Below are 19029 nucleotides of genomic sequence, written 5' to 3' on the forward strand. Positions count from 1 at the left end.
TCAATTTAAGACTGGACCAAACCGGAAATTTTTAGTCTGAACCGGTTTTTCGGTTTCGGTCCGACCGGTCTGGAGCTGGACCGATGCTCGCCCTATATATTCATATGTTTGAATGTTAATATAACATCCAATTAAAGAGCCTAACCCAATAAAACATTCCAGAAAATTAAAATTTTAATAAACCAAGACTAAACATTATTAGTCATTCATGAGTGCATATACAAAAAGTATTATCCAGTCAAAATCTCATTTTATTTGGAAACACAGATCAGAAGCCAACCCAACATGAAATCTGCGGTTGAAATATCAGATCAGTGAATGGGAAATTAATGGCAAAGTATGGTGCAGTACAGAAAGCTCTCTACTAAATGTAGAGGTTATCAAGTTTGCAAACTTGATAAAAACATACACCGATGATCTAACGCCTTCCGGATGCTACGGATTCAGCAGAGAAGAGATACTTCACCCGCGAAAGAATCGAGTCCTGAGCAGGGTTGTAAGGATGGTCCTTGGAAGGAATCTCTAGAATAGCTGGGACTGGCTTGTTATAGGTATCAACTAGGAATCTTATCATGTTTGCAACCTAGTAAAGAATGGAGAACGAGCATGCATTAACTAAGAATGCCAAAATTGATCACTAGGAATCTTATCAATTTCGTAAACTAAAAATTATTTTGTAACAAACTAGTAACATTGGATTCAAATATTGAATATGCTATAGACTACTATCATAGAGGCAAATGAAGTAATCAAATGGTTGATTTGTTAAAGCATTACCTACCTTCTCCAATATGGTTTTCAAATACAGGTATAGTTACTATATGAGTAAGAGTACGAGCCTGAACTTACATACTGACTGATTAAGACGATGGCAATATCCTCCTTTGATGTGAATTCTTTAAATGCATCTTCAATTGCTTTCACAGTTGTCTCTGTCCAGAATGAAAAAATGTCAACAAAAAATATCAGTATCAATCAAATTCCAAACAATTTCTGTTGCTTTTCACTGAAAAGAACACAGCAAATTTAAAAGCGTGGTCAATGGGATAAAGAGGCAGTTCGTTGAAGATTCACATATTAGAAATTTTCCATTGGCTTCCTACTAAAATAAAATCCAAAAAGAAAAATTCCAAATAATTTCTGTTTGCAAGATAAAATCTTTAGAAACTATAGGTCAACTATATATAAAAAGGCACAGGTATACTTTACAACTGACTCACACTAGGATCTATATTTTTCGTCCTTTTGGGACCTAAACTTTCCGAATGTCTCAAATTAGAAACAGCCAATCACTTTCCTGATGGATTACATCAAAAATTGACTTTCACATGCCTCATACACATGTTAATTAAATCAGTGAGTCAGAAAATCAATGACAAAACTATACATCACTTTAGCTAAATGAAGACCATGACAGTTAATTTCTAGTGTATATTACATGAGAAATGAATATCAAGTTCTAATTTGAGATTTCTCATGTATATCAAGTTATAATTTGAGATACTTAAGAACTATGGAGCATAAAAGACACAATCGGAAGTGTATGCGACAGGGTTTCGTGGGATCCAGTCATCAATAGTTCTGAAAAAAAAAACTTGCAATATGGAAGAGGAAATTCCTCTCCAAAGGTGGGAGACTCACCCTCATAAAAAGTACACTTGCCAACCTCCCAACATACTACCTCTCTGTCCTCACTATTCCGGCCAATATTGCTAACAAATTAGAAAAAATTCAACACAATTTTCTGTGCGGCAGTGAGGAAAATAGAAGGAAATTCCACCTTGTAAAATGGGAGGACGTAAAACTACCCAAAAATCAAGGGGGGCTCGGCCGTAGATCGCTAACCACTTTGAATAAAGCCCTACATGGCAAATGGATTTGGAGATTCTAGAATGAAGGTGCCAACTTGTGGAAAAAAATAGTTGACTGCAAATGGAACATTAGTGGAAATTATCCATACCATAGAGGGAACTATATCACTTATGGGAAAAGCTTATGGAGAGGCATCTCTTCCATCAACAAACTAGTACTGGATTGCTCATCTTGGGCTGCTGGCAGAGGGAACAAATGTAAATTCTGGACTGACAAATGGTGTGGTTCTTCCAACTTTCAACATCAATTCCCTCTCATTTATGCAATTGCCAAAGATAAGAAGACGCTGGTTGAGAATGTTTTTGACAGGGCAAATGGTGGTGGCTGGAATATCGTGGTCTCTAAGAATTTGAAGGATTGGGAAATTGCTGAATATGAAAGCTTACTAACTCTCTTATCTGCAATTAAACTCACCAATATAGAGGACAAACTTCTCTGGGATATTGACAACAATGGTACATTCTCGGTAAAATCTTTCTACCATTACTTGACTCCATACAACAGAATTAGATGCCCAGACTTCGCTACTAAAATGATATGGAACAGCATGGCCCCTCCGCGGGTCTCTTTTTTCACATGGGAAGCTGCCAAGGAAAGGATTCTCACTCTGGACAACCTCATAAAAAAAAGTATTATTCTGGCTAACAGATGCTTCCTGGGCAAAGCTGATGCCGAATCCTGTAATCATCTCCTACTACATTGTCCTTTCTCCCGTCAGCTTTGGTCCATGGTTTTGGGGCTACTTGGCATTTGCTGGAGTACTGCGGATTCAATACAAAGGGAACTAAATGCTTGGGAATTTTTATGCAAGCGAACAAGACTTATCAACTAATCCCTCTCACAATTTTTGGATACTTTGGAAAGAAAGAAACAACCGTACTTTTGAAGACAAAGAGGATACTTTTGGAAACATCAAAGACAAATGGTTTCATTTTTTTGGGTCCACCTTATTGGGACATCACCTTTGTAACCTTGATGATATTGGTTTTATTGTAAATATACTCTTAGATTTGTAAATCTTTTGTACATGAGCGACACCCCCTTGGTGCCTACTCTAATATATTTTTCTACTCTTTTATCTTAAAACAATCATAAGAGTATGCCCTGGTTTGAGATACTGGTAAAAAGTATATATACTTCAGGTGGTTTACCAAAATTTTCTATTTGCCATTTGGCAGAACTGCAAGGTATATTTCAGTCTTTCAAGTAAATAATGCATGGAAGGACCAGAATAAACTATAAGCAAGTTTCAACAATTTTTTTAGCGAAAAACAATTTAGTGGGTTAATTTAAGAAATTTTTATTTTCGTCAACATAATACAAAAGGTAAATAGAGGTCTTTGGGGTTCAGGCTGGAAAATTGACCTGTAGTTAACCATCTTGATATCTATTCTTGCAGCTTAAAATACATACATTCATGTCTGTGTTTATTATAAACAGAATAATTTGACTGTGAGTCATATCCAACAGAATAATATGCAGATAGTTATTGACAAACAATTTGAGAAAACCCAAATGAAACAAGTTTCAAAAATCAAGCATCAGCAAGGCTCATAACATACTTGAATCAACTATAAGGTAGTTTGTCTTTCTCCGCAAGTCAACATTACCAACTCCAGCCAGCAAAAATCCGGTTACAGTATCCTACATAGTAAATATAGTTCATAGGAAGGGTCAATAACATGGTCAACTTTAAGTACAAAGCAGGTAATACTTGAAACCATCAAAGATTATGAAGAAATAGAGAAGATAAATGCAGATAAAGTATTTAACCTCCAAAACAAGACGACTATATGAAATGTGTTTCACACTACAGCCAACCAAATAAGAAAATTGTTCTTGAACTCCAACTTGTCAGGTTTCATCCGTGGAATAAAAATATACCCCTCATTTTGTCTCCTCTGTAGATAACTAAGAAACTTCAGCTATATGATATACCATACACATTGCTAAATTTTAGATTGAATCAGCATAGTTAATGGATTAAAGCCCCATTATTCCCTACTCAAGCAAAACAATAATTTAATTACATGTACTCCTCTTTGCACCAAAATATGCGCAAATGGGCTTTGGGTTTACAGCTTGTAGCTCTTAGTGAAGTTCAAGTTAGCCTAACAATTTGTGTTGGAAAATTCTTCAATCATTTGTCTCAATATTAGGAAACCAATTTTCCTAAAAATATAGAGTACTGGTTAGGGAATTCCACTGATGTGGAGATTTAATTTGATTTTTATTTACTGCAATTAACTTCCCATGTTTTCTGTTTGTAACAATTATATATTCTCATTTACATAAAAAAATTCAATCTCTTCAAACTCCACATGGTGTCAGCTCTATGAGAGCCCTAAGCTCTTTTTCTAATTTCTCTGACTTTCAAGCTTGGGTTTAGATCTTATTAAGCAGGAAGTAATGTTGCAGGATTTGGTGAAAGGTTGTTGGTACGCATTAGAGAAAACCCAAGGATTTTATGCAAACTAAGGAAGAACAGATAAAGAATGAGGAAAATCGATGCAAGATCTGATGCTGCAGCAAACTAATAAATAGCTTACAATTCTGAGACTTAAAGTTCGAAGATTTAGAAGGAAGGAAGCAATTAAGTGAAGAGTTTCTTGGTAATATATTATGGCCACTGCCATGAAAGTCACTGGACATGGGTAGAAAAGGCCATAGTCTGAAGCCATAATCTTCAATTGCTAAAAGTGGGAGAAAATGGCAAAGAAATGGAGAAAGTCAGAAGGAAAGCAAAGATCATGGGCTCAATATATCAACCTATAAATGAGATGACGATGCAAAGATCGAAACAGCACAACAACGCCTCTTTTGAGAAGAAAAGAAAAATATATGCAGGGGAACTGAGGGGGTGCCACCTATACAAAAATTATATAGAACTGTCACAATGAGAGAAGATGAATATCAAATAAATCAACCAAATCTAATGACCCTAAAGCAAATCAAAGAGGTTCTGACCAATGATCCTCAATTGAAGCAAAGGGAGAAGAGGAATTCGCAAAAGCTCTATTTTTCCTCCCTTTCTAAGTGATCCAAGAGATAGCATGGGAGATGATAGATAAAAACTTTCTTCTATGCTTCATAGGCGAATCTCTGCCCATGCCCATAATACTCCCTTGATAGAACCACTACTCACCCTGCTGAGGTTAAGGAGATTGAGAACCAAATCCCAAAGATGTAGTTCCAAGGCACCAGAAAAGAAGATCACTTGAGGATTTTCCTTTCTTTCCAAGTGATCCAAGAGATAGCAAGGGAGATGATAGACTTTCTTCAATGCTTCATAGCCGAATCTCTGCCCATGCCCATAATACTCCCTTCATAGAACCACTAACCACCCTGCCTCAGTTAAGGAGATTAAGAACCAAATCCCAAAGATGCAGTTCCAAGGCACCAGAAAAGAAGATCACTTGAGGATTCATAATCACCATTGCACAAAAAGAAAATGGTTCACCGAGATTCTATCTCTTACTGAGGTTGTTCATAGTTATGATTCCTTTCCGTCTAAAGAAAGTTATTCTAGATGTTGTTTTTGTCTTCTTAACTTGCTTCCAAGCAAAACAAGCAATATCTTCCCCGACATCCTCAAGTGGGTGCAATACAATTTAACGGGCATCATCAAGTGGGCATAAGACAATTTAATTATAAAATTACCCTCCTTGGAGATTTTCCATGATGTCATGTCACTAAGAGATGGTTGAATAGAAAAGCACTCATCCTTGTAAACAAAGAAAATCCAGTCATTGATACTTTTCAAAATAAACTAGCTTGCTGGAAAAGTAAATATATATCCAAAGGTGGGAGGCTTACTTTAATCAATAGCACCTTGTCTAGTCTTCCTATCTAATATCTTTCGGTGCTAACCCAAGAAAGTTGCTAAATAACTTGAAACCATTCAATGTCATTTTCTTTGGGGTGATGACAACTCTAATAGAAAGATCCATCTGGTTAAATGGGCGCAGCTGAAGAAATCAAAGAAAAATGGCGAGTTAGGCATTAAATCCATCACTGGCCTCAACAAAACTTTACATGGTAAGTGGATATGGAGGTTTTGGAATGAAAATAACAGTTTTTAGAAGAAAGTCATTATGTGCAAATGGTTTGGCAGCAATGTGTATGACCTTGCTGGTTTGGAGAAGAACGCGTTTGGCCTCAGTCTATGGAAAAGTATTTGGAATTCTAGTAAAATGATTCTAAATCATTCCAAATGGGTTGCTGGAAAAGGCGACAAAATTCAGTTTTGGCAGGATATTTGGTGTGGTCAAATGAGTCTCCAAAGCCAATCCCTCGTATTTTTGCTATCTCTAGAAACAAAGATATTCTTCTGGAAAATGTTTATGGAATCAGCTCTTCTCAGTCTTGGAATGTGGCTATCACCAGGAATTTGAAAGACTGGGAGGTTGAAGATTATGAAAAGCTTCTCCAAACCCTTGCTAATGTCAAAATGGGTACTGAATCTGATAAATTAAGATGAAATTTAAGCAAAAATGGTTCTTTTACTGTTAAATCTCTATATAAAAACTTGATGGACAGAAATCACTATACTGCTGTTTTTCCTCACAAAATCATTTGGAATAGTTCTGTCCGACCCAGAATTTCGGTGTTTGCTTGGGAAGCTACTATGGTTTCTATTCTCACGCTTGACAACCTTATGAGAAGAGGTTTCATGTTCGTTAACTGGTGTGTATACTACGCAAGCATTATATAGAATCTTGCAGCCATCTTCTTCTTTTCTGTCCATCTTCCTATGAACTATGAATAATGGTTTATAAGTTGCTTGGTGTCTCTTGGGTTATGGCTGGTTCTGTCAAAAGCGAATTGTTCGCTTGGGAAGGACTCACTTCGGGTAAAAGGTGGCATAGAGTCATTCCTTTAACAATAATATGGATTATATGGAAAGAAAGAAATTGTAGTATTTTTTAGGGCAAAGAAACAAATTTTGCTACTATTAAGGACAGATGGCTTCATTTTTTTGGCTCTGTTATCCTTGGTTACAACCCTAACTCTTTTGATGATCTTGGATACATTATAAATATACTTACTGATCTATAAATATTATCTTTTGTACATGAGTTCGCCCCCTCGGCGCTCTATTTAATACTATTACTCACTTTTATCTCAAAAAAAAAATCCAGTCATTAACCTCCTAGTCATTCAGATTCCAAAGAAAGGGATGCCCAGCTAGATTCCACCATTATACACCTCTAAAAAATCCTCAACCTAGGCCTCCTTGAAACGAGCAATGGAGTAGATAGAACAAAATAATGCTCTCAAAAAAGTCTAGCACAATACCATATATCATCCCAAAATTTAATCCACCTGCCATTCCCAGCAACAAAACCAATATGGGTACAGAACTACACCCACTTTCAATCAATCAACCTCCATCTACTAGGACCAGAAGCATCCCTACCCTCCTAGAACAACATTCATTTTCCAAGAAGCCAGACTTAGCTTCAATTACCTTCCACTAGAGGGAGTCTTTGCTGAAAAAGAACAACTATTTCCATTTAGCCAACAAAGCTTGATTAAAGCTCTGCAGAGACCTAATGCCCAATTCCCCCTTCCTCAGAGACTGTTTCACATACTTCAAGCCATGAGCTGAAACTTCCTTTTGTCCTTTGTATCTCCCACAAAAACTGGTTTTGGATGTCCTCAATCCATTTAAAGTACAACAGAATGATAACAAGAAGAACGTAGAGCACATGCAGAGTCAACCCACCACCTTTGGATAAATATTACAAAAACATACTTTATTACGTTTTTTCCAAACTACTGGGTTATCAGATATGGTTACAAGGTGGTAGACTCTTTGGTAATATCTACCTTTTTTAGCAGGTTTCCAAGACAGATAAATATTCAAAGAATAGATTCATCTACAAACTTTCCAAACTACTTAGTTACAAATACCTCATCAGCAATCATAGCAATGAGTGCTGAACTCTTCGTAGGAATTTGTGCTCTTCCAGCCATTTTTGGATTCTGATAATTCACCTATAGAAGAAAATAAAGAAAATGAAATCAAGGGCAGAGAAACTACAATTGAGGGGTTAGCATAATAAAACATGGACCACTATATTGGGAAAGAGAAGCAGCACAAGATAGATGTGCATTCATCTCAACATTATGATTAATACATTAGAAACCAGAAAATCACTTAAAAATTAAAAAGAATCATGTGATTCATACGATTTAAGATCAATGGCCGTTGCCATAATTCTATTGAAAGCTGGATCGCATACAAGAGAATAAACCACTAATCGAAATCAGAAATTTAGAATCTAAAGTAATATAAAATAGGAAGGTGCACGCCTACCCTATGGTGTGTAGACTAATTAGCTAATCTTAATTTGTATGTATTTAACTAACACCCTACCTGTGGTGTAAGTATGTGATGGTAGCATTCACATGTAAATAAAAATTTGCACTTACACATATTTACAAATCATACAAGAGTAGGGATTAGAAAGACATCAAAGATAAAAAAGAAATAGAAAAAAGATAAAACAGAACTACTGGGAGATGAAAGGATCTTAAGAGAACTGTCTTCAAAAGTTTCCCTCCTCTTAATTACTTAACTGATTGAATTCTGAAATGAAAGATTTAAGGACAATCTTCATGGGCATTTATGTCTTTACCAGGAAAAATGAAAGGAATATCCTTCGGCTAGGACCTGTTTACTCAAATAACGGAACATGATACACCATACTACACAACAAATCTGCCTCTCGTCACGTCAAATTACTTCAGTCCAGAGATGCAAAGTTCAGAGAATTCTGAAACAGAAGTGATAACATCACATGGACCAAAGCCATAGGTAACCATGTATGCATGAAACGAGGTTATGATGAATTTAAGCCGGTGGTCTCACATGTCATTTTGATCCCCCGAAAGGTCATTCTTTTAGGCATTAATATCCAGAAAACAGAAACATAAAACTACTAAACTCTAGCTTCACATTTTAAAAATGGTTCAACTCCATCTTCAAAGAAACATTGAAATCATAAAATATGTTACAGCTCACTTGAGCCAATTTCAGAGGGACCATCAAGGGTAGACCAGTGTCTGAGCAAATTTAAACCAAGCACACAACCAAAACTAGCAACGGTATTAACAAGGGGTTTCACCACGAATTCCATGAGGGTCTCAAATTTGACATATTCTAATCAAAAGCAAAAGATTATAACTACTCACTGTCATTTTTCCTATATAACTTTCATTGAACAGCTTAGATAAATTCGATTAGCAGGCCAAAAAAGGGGATAAAACCAAATAGATCAGTCATAAATTAGCTCATATATTACCATCTTCCACATTTCACAGCATCAACCATGCTTATAGAGCATTGATATTTCAACTAATCCTTACATGAACCACAAAACATACTCACATCAGAAGATACGCACAAGTAGATTTTAATCAAGCAATTGGCTCACAATAGCATTAGAGCTGAACACAAAGAGTAAAGTCAATTACACATAGCTAATACTCGGGATTGGCAGTGTAAACTAAAAGCACGAAATCAAATCCTCCTGCCTGTTCAATCATTTCATATATCACATGCCAAGCATCAATTTATCTCAAAACCAAAATACATCACATTCCGCTGAAGAATAAGAAAAGAAACGAAAAGTGATTACCCAAAAATTTCTTTCTGTTCTTTGTCTTGTTCGATCTCACAAGCCTACACCTCCTCCTTTCAGAGATCTTTCTTCTCGATTTCGTTCCCTTTTTCTGCCAACTCCCGAACCCTTCTTATCCCCTTTTCCGTTTAAACCCTAAACGAACCCAATAATCCCCAAAGTTTTCCTTCTCTGACTCCTGTTCCCTCTCCGAAAACCAGACCCCTTCAACTCAGTTCTTCTGTTGTGTTCCTCCCATCCTCCCTCTTTCCTGTCTCTCTATTTCTCTCTTCTTCTCCAGCCAATTGCAGCTGTCACGTCCCTTCTCTGATTCGAGCACGTGGAACTGTCCCGCTTTCCTTCCTTGTCGCTTCCGCAATGCCCTAATTTGGGCACGACATCGTTTGGTTGAAGCAAAATCTGGTACTGGAACGACGTCGTTTAAGCTTCCACGAAAGCAGAAGAATGCTGGACTGATGCGACGCCGTTCGTGCTTCCACCAAGGCTGACACTGGGCTGGCTTTTTCTCTCCCTTTTGTTTAATTTTTCCTTTTTCCCTCATCGTTTTTTTTTTCTTTCTTTTCCTAATAAAAATAAAATTAAAAATAAAATAAACATAAAACAACCATAATAATTAATTTAAAATGAGATTCTGAAAAATAATCAAAAATCATAATATTAATAATAATAATAAATTATTATTTATATACGATAAATTTTGAATATAAAAAATAAACAGATAAATAAAATTTAAACTCAAAAAATTTCAAATCTTATATAAAAAAATTATAAAGATACTATTTTAATCGAAAAATAACAACACTAAAACATTTTAAAAAGAGAAATTGAAAAAAAATCCAAACAAGTTTTTATAATTATTAATTATTAAATATTTTCTTTCTTTTTTTTCCGATAGATTATTAAATATTTTCTTAATTAATTATTGTATTTTATTGTCGATATTCTAATAGATTTATGATGAAAGTTGCATTATTCTTTCACTTCCATTAAGTTTCATAAAATATTTTTATATTAATTAAATTTAATTGGAACATCCAAAATTTTAACTTAATCAATAAATATTGAATATAAAAATAATAAAATATAATATCTTATTTATTTAAATTAAAATTTTAATTTATTAACGTGTTTAAAGAGATAATGTAATAATCACATGAATTCCCTAGTTCTATTCATTCTATATTGGCAATGAGATGATGCCCTCACCAAAAAAGCTGTTTGGTAAAAGCACTTTTTTATAAGTGGCTTATGTTGGGTCTTGAGCCAAACAAAGCTTTTGGGACCTACCACTAAAATGAAGCCTCCAAAGAATTGTAATAAGCCAAAAGCATAATAAGGCAAAAATCACTTTCTCTCTTGTTCTTTTTTCTATAACCCTAAAAGGTCTTTAATGTGGAGTTAAATTGGGATTTTCACCAAGTGTAATACTAAACCAATGGATTGATTTATATTATTTTATGTGAAAAATTGGCAAAAGGGTATAGATTTTACTTTTATATTTCTATCTTGTTATAATTTAAACTAAGCAACTTTTTAATCATGATTTTATTTTCATAGTTTATTTTATTGCAAAATATATGTGTGTATATAGGCTATAAATAAAAAAAAAATAACAAGGTAATAATTTTATTAAAATAATAAAGTGTTTATACAAACTAAATTTTTAGAAGAAACCCACAAAATTTAAATTGGAATAACCCGAACTAAATAAAACAAATTGCAATTTAAAGTAAAAATAATATCAAATTTAAATCGACAAAAACAATATGAGAAGAAAATGTCAAAATTATTCATTTTTTGGGATTTTTTAAATTATTTTAGAGTAAATAAATTATTATTTTATATAAAAAAAAGAAATAGTTCTCAGTCTACCAATATAAATTTAATTAATATATGATTACAAAAAAGTTTTATCATGACCATAGAATAAGCCTTTCTTTTTCTCTTAATGCATATGTAGATGTCTGAAATTTTAAGAGAAATGAATTCATAAAATTAAATATGGAAGCGATTAATAAAATTATGGTTTACATTACTCACATAATAATTTATAATGCCTAATAGAGTTACGGGAATATCATTTATAAAAGACAAACGGTAATTAAAGAAATGAAAAGAAAAGTGAATACAAAAGTACCATATGATAACCTTCATTAGCACTTGAAGCAAATTCGAATGGTGAACTACTCATAACTCTCTTACTGATCGAGATCTAGATTCTGTTCCTCTTAATATGAAATTATTAATAAAATGATGAACTGCATTATCTCAGTAAGAATATTACAGTAATCACAAATACGAAAAATTGAATATTTGTAAAAAAAAATAATAATAACTAAGGGAACCCTTGCTTTATTTATATACTTTTAAACTTAAAGACGTTTGTTTGATACTTACTATAACGAGTTTTTCAAAAAGAACCTATGAATACTCATATTCATACCACTTTTTACTTTTATGTATAAGAGAACAAGAAACAATAACTTTATTTCTTACTTGTTTACTTGTATCCATGGGGGTCATAAAGATGTCTCCCCTACTTGTGAACTTAATATCAAATTTTATAATTAACTAGTCGTTATCATATCTCGTCCAGTAATTGGCGCCAAATATTTCATCGAATAGATATCCCGTCCGGTATGGGGGTAAACCATAACTCCAAAATCTTTATGGTAAGGGACTTTTCAGGTCCGTTCGACTGAGGTAACATTCACAGTAGAGTTCCCTATGTATTAGGTCTGTTCGTCCTTTTCTTAGGTACCCAGTAAGTTTTTCACATACAAATTTCTATTAACAAACCACCAACAAATGCATACCAATATTTCATATTATATTTATAGATTAATTAAACTATATTTATACTAACGGTATATAACCAAAATAACTAAATAAATCGATAAGACAATTGAAATTATAAATTAAGAATATGTACTATATGAAAATCAAGCAAGTAAGACAGTATAAGAAAATAAATAGGAAATCAAGACAATTGTGAATTAACTGGTTATGACTCTATAAATAACTTGTAATTAATTTTAGAATTTTTTAATTTTTCATAAAAATACGAGATTATATATCATTAAGTCTCAATTTATTGTAACGAAGAATAAGGTAAAAGATCCTTACTCGGATCGGTATTTCGAGACATTGCGCTGTCTACCACACCTCCTAACGGGTATCAGGGTCCCTAAATTTTTTATGCAAAATTCAAAACATTCGTCATACCTAAAAATATCCCGAAAATCTAAAATTGATGTCCAAAACTCTTTCCAGCCAATTTTGGAGTTCCAGCACGACGGTGCTACCGTGCTTCGGCACCGGCTCCATCGTCAACGACGGCGATCCGTGTCGATTAGGCTAGTTTTACATGTATTCTTATGAAAAAATACATTAGGGGACTTCAATTGGTCGGAAATCACCAAAAACATCGAACATATCGGCGGGGGTCACTGGATGCGGCGGCTCCGCTGGTCCTCCCTCGCGGATGAGGTTCCTTATTCGCCTAATCTGCACAGAAAAGGACGGTGAACACAATAATAAAAAAATTGCACGAAACAGGAATCAGAAAGGGATTCATTAGAAGAATTTTGTGGTTTTGGCTGCGGCGACTCCACAAGGTTTTGTCCACAGTTTTTGGCTCACCTACCGTTCCTCTTACATTAATTTGGCCACATGGGTACTCATAATTGGATTCTGAACGAGTAGGAAATTTTTTTATCTTTTTTACCTACCAGTGGTGGTTTCGGTGCGGTAGCGATTGACAGTCAACCTCCTTCTTGGACGTCCGGTTCTTCTTGTCCAACGGGGGCTAGCAGTTAGGGTTTTGGTTCCCATGCAAGGCGAAGTATTTATACACATCCTGCGTTGATCTGGGACATCCATCATGAATGATCTCGTCCGTCCGATCGCGTTTAATGAAAAAATATATCTAAACCGTCTATCGCAATTAATCTCAACCATCCGATCGCGCCTAAAAGAAAAACGAATCCGGACCGTCTATATGCGCTGGATCAATCCTGGACTGTCCGATCACGGGGCACGCAGATTGCGCGCGTGGCCTCCCGCATAGCACTGACATCAGCGTGCCTTGTCACACGGCATGCTCCGCTTCATCGGGGCTGCTGACTGGGCAATCTTACGTGCTTGAACTTTTTTATTTGCACTTTAACCTCCTATTTTTAATTTTTTTAAAAAAAACACCCACTGAATTTAATTTTTTTTTTTCAAAATTACTTTCAATTACGTCCATATCTTTTTTTTAATAATTTAATAAAATTAATTATTTTATTTATTTTTAAAATACCAAAATTGATCTCGAACTAAATTTCGGATTCGAGTATTATAGAATGTGTTTCATCATTTAATAGTTTTTTTTTAAAATGGTATGAAATTTGAATACATATTAAAGAATAATGCCACCTTGATCATTGACTTATTATAATATACAAAAGAAATAAGAAAATAATTCATTAAGAAAACATTCAATAATTAATACTCATTAAATTGAAGGTATCTTCACATAGTTATGTAAGCAATTATAGATATGTTTGTACACATAAATGAAAAAGATCATGTGATTATTGCGTAAAATAATAAACTTAATTGTAATGCTTAACGAGGGAGATTAAGTTAATTAAATTTTTTATTATGTGAATAATTATACTCGTTAAGTTTGAAATATTTACTTGAGATTATAAATTAATTTATAGTAAATTATAAACTTATTTAGGAGTAAGTTAACAAAATCTATAGTACGAATCTTAGTAAGAACCTGAAGTTATTATATATATATATTTTTTGCCATAAAGAGTTTACATTACTTTTGCAATAAGCATGATAGTTTATATAAAGAATGAACAGCAAAATAATAATATAAGTTAAAGAAGAACATGTGATTGATTAACATGAGTAAATCGACATAATAAGAAATGATAAACTATAAAAACACAATAAATCTTAGACTCGAAAGAGGAAATACTTTCAAAGTCCGTAATTAAGACAAAATGGATCAAGAGAGGTTGAAGGTTGATTAACATGTAAGAGGTTTTCGAATAAAGATACGTAAGTGAATATAATTAAAACTAAAAAGAAAATTGAGTTATAGAGAAGACGAAAGGATCTAATGGCTCTAAAAAAACTAAAAAAAATAATTATATTTTCATAAATAAACATGACATGAGACGTAAATACACTTGTGATCTCTGTTTTTAATCTCATACCTAAAGAAATAGCAAAATCGAACTCTATATTTTAATTTATTATATTTATACTATTAAAAATAAACATATATAATACTCTCAAACACTATAAAGTACCCGTAATTAGGAATCTAGCAAAATAAACGTAAATATAGAGGTAAATTACCCGTAATACGAGAATAAAAATTACTCGTGATATATACACCTATAATGACAAATTTTTTCAGAAAGTTCTTAACATGTTATAAGCTTATAACGATTTGAATAATATAAAAGATATGTTGGTATTTTATTTTCACATATATTATTTAAATTATATATAAAAATTATTTTTACAAATATTTAAACTAATAAAAATTAATAGAGTATGTTGATAGGTTCATTGAGTTGCAATTACAATGGAATTATGATTATAAAATAATTTTATTTTCATTTAATTTATAAATTTTAGTTATCGATATACAAAAATTAATTATAATTTATTGGATTTAGTGCAAAATTAGTTTAATTTCACACATATTGTACTTTATTTGTTAAAAAATGAATAAAAGAAATATCTATTTATTTAAAATATATGTCTCGTTTCATTTAAATACATATTAAAATTCAAAATACAAATTTCGTGTGTATATATATATATATATATATATATATATATAATGCCAATGCACATACAATATTTTTTATATTTAATGGAGAGAAAATTAATAAATTAACTAAAAATATAAATATATACATATGTAACTTATATTTACTTTTGAATTTCAATAAATAATAATAATAATAATTTCAGAGAAAATTGAAAGAAAAAAAAAAGTGATGTCACAATCACAAGCATATAATATGAAAATAACGACAAAAAAACAATTTCAGAGGCAAATTAGAACGAGTGGCTTTATTTCTTCTACTTCCTCCTCCCTTTCTCCTCTGCTCTGCCTTTATATACCTGCTCGCCTTCCTGCATTATCGTTTATTCTCCATCTCTCGCATCTTCAATCCCCTTCCTCTCCCTCTCCCTCTCTCTCTTTCCCTCTCCAGGTGAAAATCTCTTCTGGGTTTTTATGGGTTTCTCTTCTTCACTCTGTTTCAATGTTGTTCTCTCCTGTTTTTTGGTGCTTTTCTTCTGATCTAGGGCTTCAATTTTTATGGGGTTGTCTTCAATTCTATGTTTACTGCCATTTTTGTGAATAGTTATGTTTTCTATCTCCGCTTCTTTATTTTTTTTTCTCCATTTCTTTAATTTAATTTAATCTTGATGTGGTGAAAGTTAAGATCTTTCTCTTATAATATTATATATTTGAAGTTTTAGGGCCGTTCGTTTGCTGAAATTTTCTGTCTTTCTCCATGGAAATGAATTCATTCTAGTATTTAAATTTTGCTATTTTTGTGTACAGAAATATGTTGTTCTTATATTTTAAATTTTCTGAATTCCTGCTTCGCTTTTTACGTAGAATGTTATTGAATAATATTCTTTGTTCCTTGACTTTGGTCTCACGTATTATAAGCATCTAAAGATTCAGATTTCATTCTATTGAAGAATATGTTTTCTGTAGGCTCTCTTAGTGTATATTTATTATTTATCTTAGTAATTATTTATATCATGATGTGGGCAGACTTGATTTTTTTTATTGGTTCATTTTTTTGTCCATTTCCCTACTCCCATGGATAGTTTATTTGCGGAGTTGGTGATAATTTAGTGTTTCTGCAGTCTTAAGTTATTGAAAGTCTTGGTTTTGCAGAATGGGAAGCAATGATGGAACTGATTATGGTGCATACACCTACAAGGAACTCGAAAGGGAGCCCTATTGGCCGTCTGAGAAGCTTCGAATTTCGATTACTGGGGCAGGTGGTTTCATTGCCTCCCATATTGCTCGTCGTTTGAAAAGCGAGGGCCATTACATAATTGCTTCAGACTGGAAGAAGAATGAGCATATGACTGAGGATATGTTCTGTCATGAATTCCACCTTGTTGATCTCAGGGTTATGGACAATTGCTTGAAGGTTACTAAGGGAGTTGATCATGTGTTTAACCTTGCTGCTGACATGGGTGGGATGGGATTCATCCAGTCCAACCACTCGGTCATTATGTATAACAATACCATGATCAGCTTCAACATGCTTGAGGCTTCCAGGATTAATGGAGTCAAGAGGTTAGCTGTTTTTGAAATATTTCACTTTGTTTTCAGTGGAGGAATTATTTATTTAACATGACAGTTGGGTTCTTGCCTTGCGCCTGCTAATGCTTGTTTGGTTTCTTGTAGATTTTTCTATGCATCCAGCGCGTGTATCTATCCTGAATTTAAGCAGCTAGAAACTAATGTGAGCTTGAAGGAGTCTGATGCTTGGCCTGCAGAGGTTTGTGAATTTTGCTAGATAAGAATCTCTAATTTACATAATGCTTTTATTACTGTTTTTTTTTTAATTTACAACTAATATTCTTTGGCTTTAGCCTCAAGATGCATATGGTTTGGAAAAGCTTGCGACTGAGGAATTATGCAAGCACTATACAAAAGATTTCGGAATTGAGTGTCGTATTGGAAGATTCCATAACATTTATGGTCCTTTTGGGACGTGGAAAGGTAAGCTGTTTATAGGAGTTGTTATTTACGTGCTTAAATGATTTTGTGCCTTTTTTGCATCGGACTATATTGAATGTGTCATTTGTTGTATGCATCTAGGTGGAAGGGAGAAGGCACCGGCTGCTTTTTGTAGAAAGGCTATCACTTCCACTGACAAGTTTGAGATGTGGGGAGATGGAATTCAAACTCGCTCTTTCACCTTCATCGATGAATGTGTTGAAGGTGTCCTCAGGTAATATCCCTTATATTTTTTTTCGTCTCTTTTGAGTTGTATATAATGCTGACCATGGTAGATTTCTTGGCGTTACATTCAAGTAAATCATTTAACAACTTCTGAAGTTTTCATATAGAAAGATCGATTTTTATTTAAATGGGTGAGCTGCTTGTGGATATTCCCCTCTTTCAGGACATAATATTTCCTTTTATCATATCATTATGGAAAAATTGTTGTCATAATTTTGACTAAGTTAGACTGGATTGGTGTATGTGTTTCATGTCATGGGTTTTCATTTTACCCAAGAAGTACCCAAGTGGATTCATATATGGCATGTTGAACAAAAGTTTTAGGTGACTTTTTTTGTTTTTTAAGAAGAATAAATTAATTCTTCTGTCCATCTCATTGATTTGCCACCTTGAAATCAACTTTTTAGATTAACAAAGTCAGATTTCCGTGAGCCGGTAAACATTGGAAGTGATGAGATGGTTAGCATGAATGAGATGGCTGAGATTGTTCTCAGTTTTGAGAACAAAAAGCTTCCCATCCAACACATTCCTGGCCCAGAGGGAGTGCGAGGTCGTAATTCGGACAATACACTGATAAAAGAGAAGCTTGGCTGGGCTCCTACAATGAAGTTGAAGGTACCTCTATAATTTAATTTGAGTTTTTCTTTTAGATTTCAGTCTCCAATTTCAGATATGAAAATAAAGATAACACCATGTCTTTGGCAGTTTCTTCTTCTTGTCTCAGCGTTTCACCTGCTTATGTATCTCTAAATCTGTTTCTCTATAGGATGGGCTAAGAATTACATACTTCTGGATCAAGGAACAAATTGAGAAAGAGAAATCTCAGGGTATTGATCTGTCTATTTATGGATCATCTAAGGTGGTGGGAACTCAAGCACCGGTTCAGTTGGGCTCACTTCGTGCTGCTGATGGCAAAGAGTGAAGAAATTGGTATCCCATGTTCTTTCATGGTACGACTAGCGTATACTATAGGATAAGAAGGCATCTATGGTTATAGACCATTATCAGGCTGACTAGTATTTGTCCATTTGTTTAGTATCCGTTGTTGTAAGGGGAGCTTTTTATACTGCTGCTGTATTTAGTTGATCTATTACAGAGGAGCATAAAAATTTCTGCAGTCTTTAAATATCTAAAATGTATTCCTGTCAAGAAGAGTCTAAGATTTCAGTTCCTTGCTTTAATGAACCAATATGTTCTCCAGTTACATTTCTTTATATATTCTGTAGTAGCAGGCTGATTTCAGTTTTCAAGAAATCAACTTGTTATCTACATGAACATAAAGCTGTTGTGCTTTTGGCTTGACATTATAGTACAAAAATGAAGAGCTTCTGCTTCTTCTTTTCCCATTTTACATTGTTGGATGAGATTAACTTCTACTTCCTACCATTATTGATGAATAATGTGATAGTGAAAGTGTTGATTCTGGGTTGGGATTCGATTTAATTCTCACTGAACCTGTGTGGATCTAGTTTGATATCCAAGTTAGGT

At 33.7% G+C, this 19029-nt stretch overlaps 2 protein-coding genes across 2 annotated transcripts; one reads left to right on the forward strand and one right to left on the reverse strand.

The window, feature by feature from the left end:
* Nucleotides 1–156: 156 nt before the first annotated feature.
* Nucleotides 157–9668, reverse strand: LOC110809672 (vacuolar ATPase subunit F family protein). The gene is made up of 5 exons (XM_022035561.2): nucleotides 9519–9668; nucleotides 7789–7872; nucleotides 3435–3516; nucleotides 850–932; nucleotides 157–583 (listed from the first exon to the last, which is right to left on the reverse strand). The coding sequence occupies exons 2-5, from the start codon at nucleotides 7849–7851 to the stop codon at nucleotides 419–421; spliced, it is 393 nt and encodes a 130-aa protein (XP_021891253.1). The 5' UTR covers nucleotides 7852–7872; nucleotides 9519–9668; the 3' UTR covers nucleotides 157–418.
* Nucleotides 9669–15622: 5954 nt separating this feature from the next.
* On the forward strand, nucleotides 15623–18741 carry GME (GDP-D-mannose 3',5'-epimerase). The gene is made up of 7 exons (XM_022035593.2): nucleotides 15623–15757; nucleotides 16459–16869; nucleotides 16981–17074; nucleotides 17169–17298; nucleotides 17398–17530; nucleotides 17949–18156; nucleotides 18308–18741. Exons 2-7 carry the CDS (start codon nucleotides 16460–16462, stop codon nucleotides 18461–18463), a joined length of 1131 nt encoding a protein of 376 aa, XP_021891285.1. The 5' UTR covers nucleotides 15623–15757; nucleotide 16459; the 3' UTR covers nucleotides 18464–18741.
* Nucleotides 18742–19029: the final 288 nt, after the last annotated feature.

The sequence above is a fragment of the Carica papaya genome, chromosome 6, assembly GCF_054855325.1.
Source record: "Carica papaya isolate Zhongbai chromosome 6, ASM5485532v1, whole genome shotgun sequence".
Lineage (NCBI taxonomy): Eukaryota > Viridiplantae > Streptophyta > Magnoliopsida > Brassicales > Caricaceae > Carica > Carica papaya.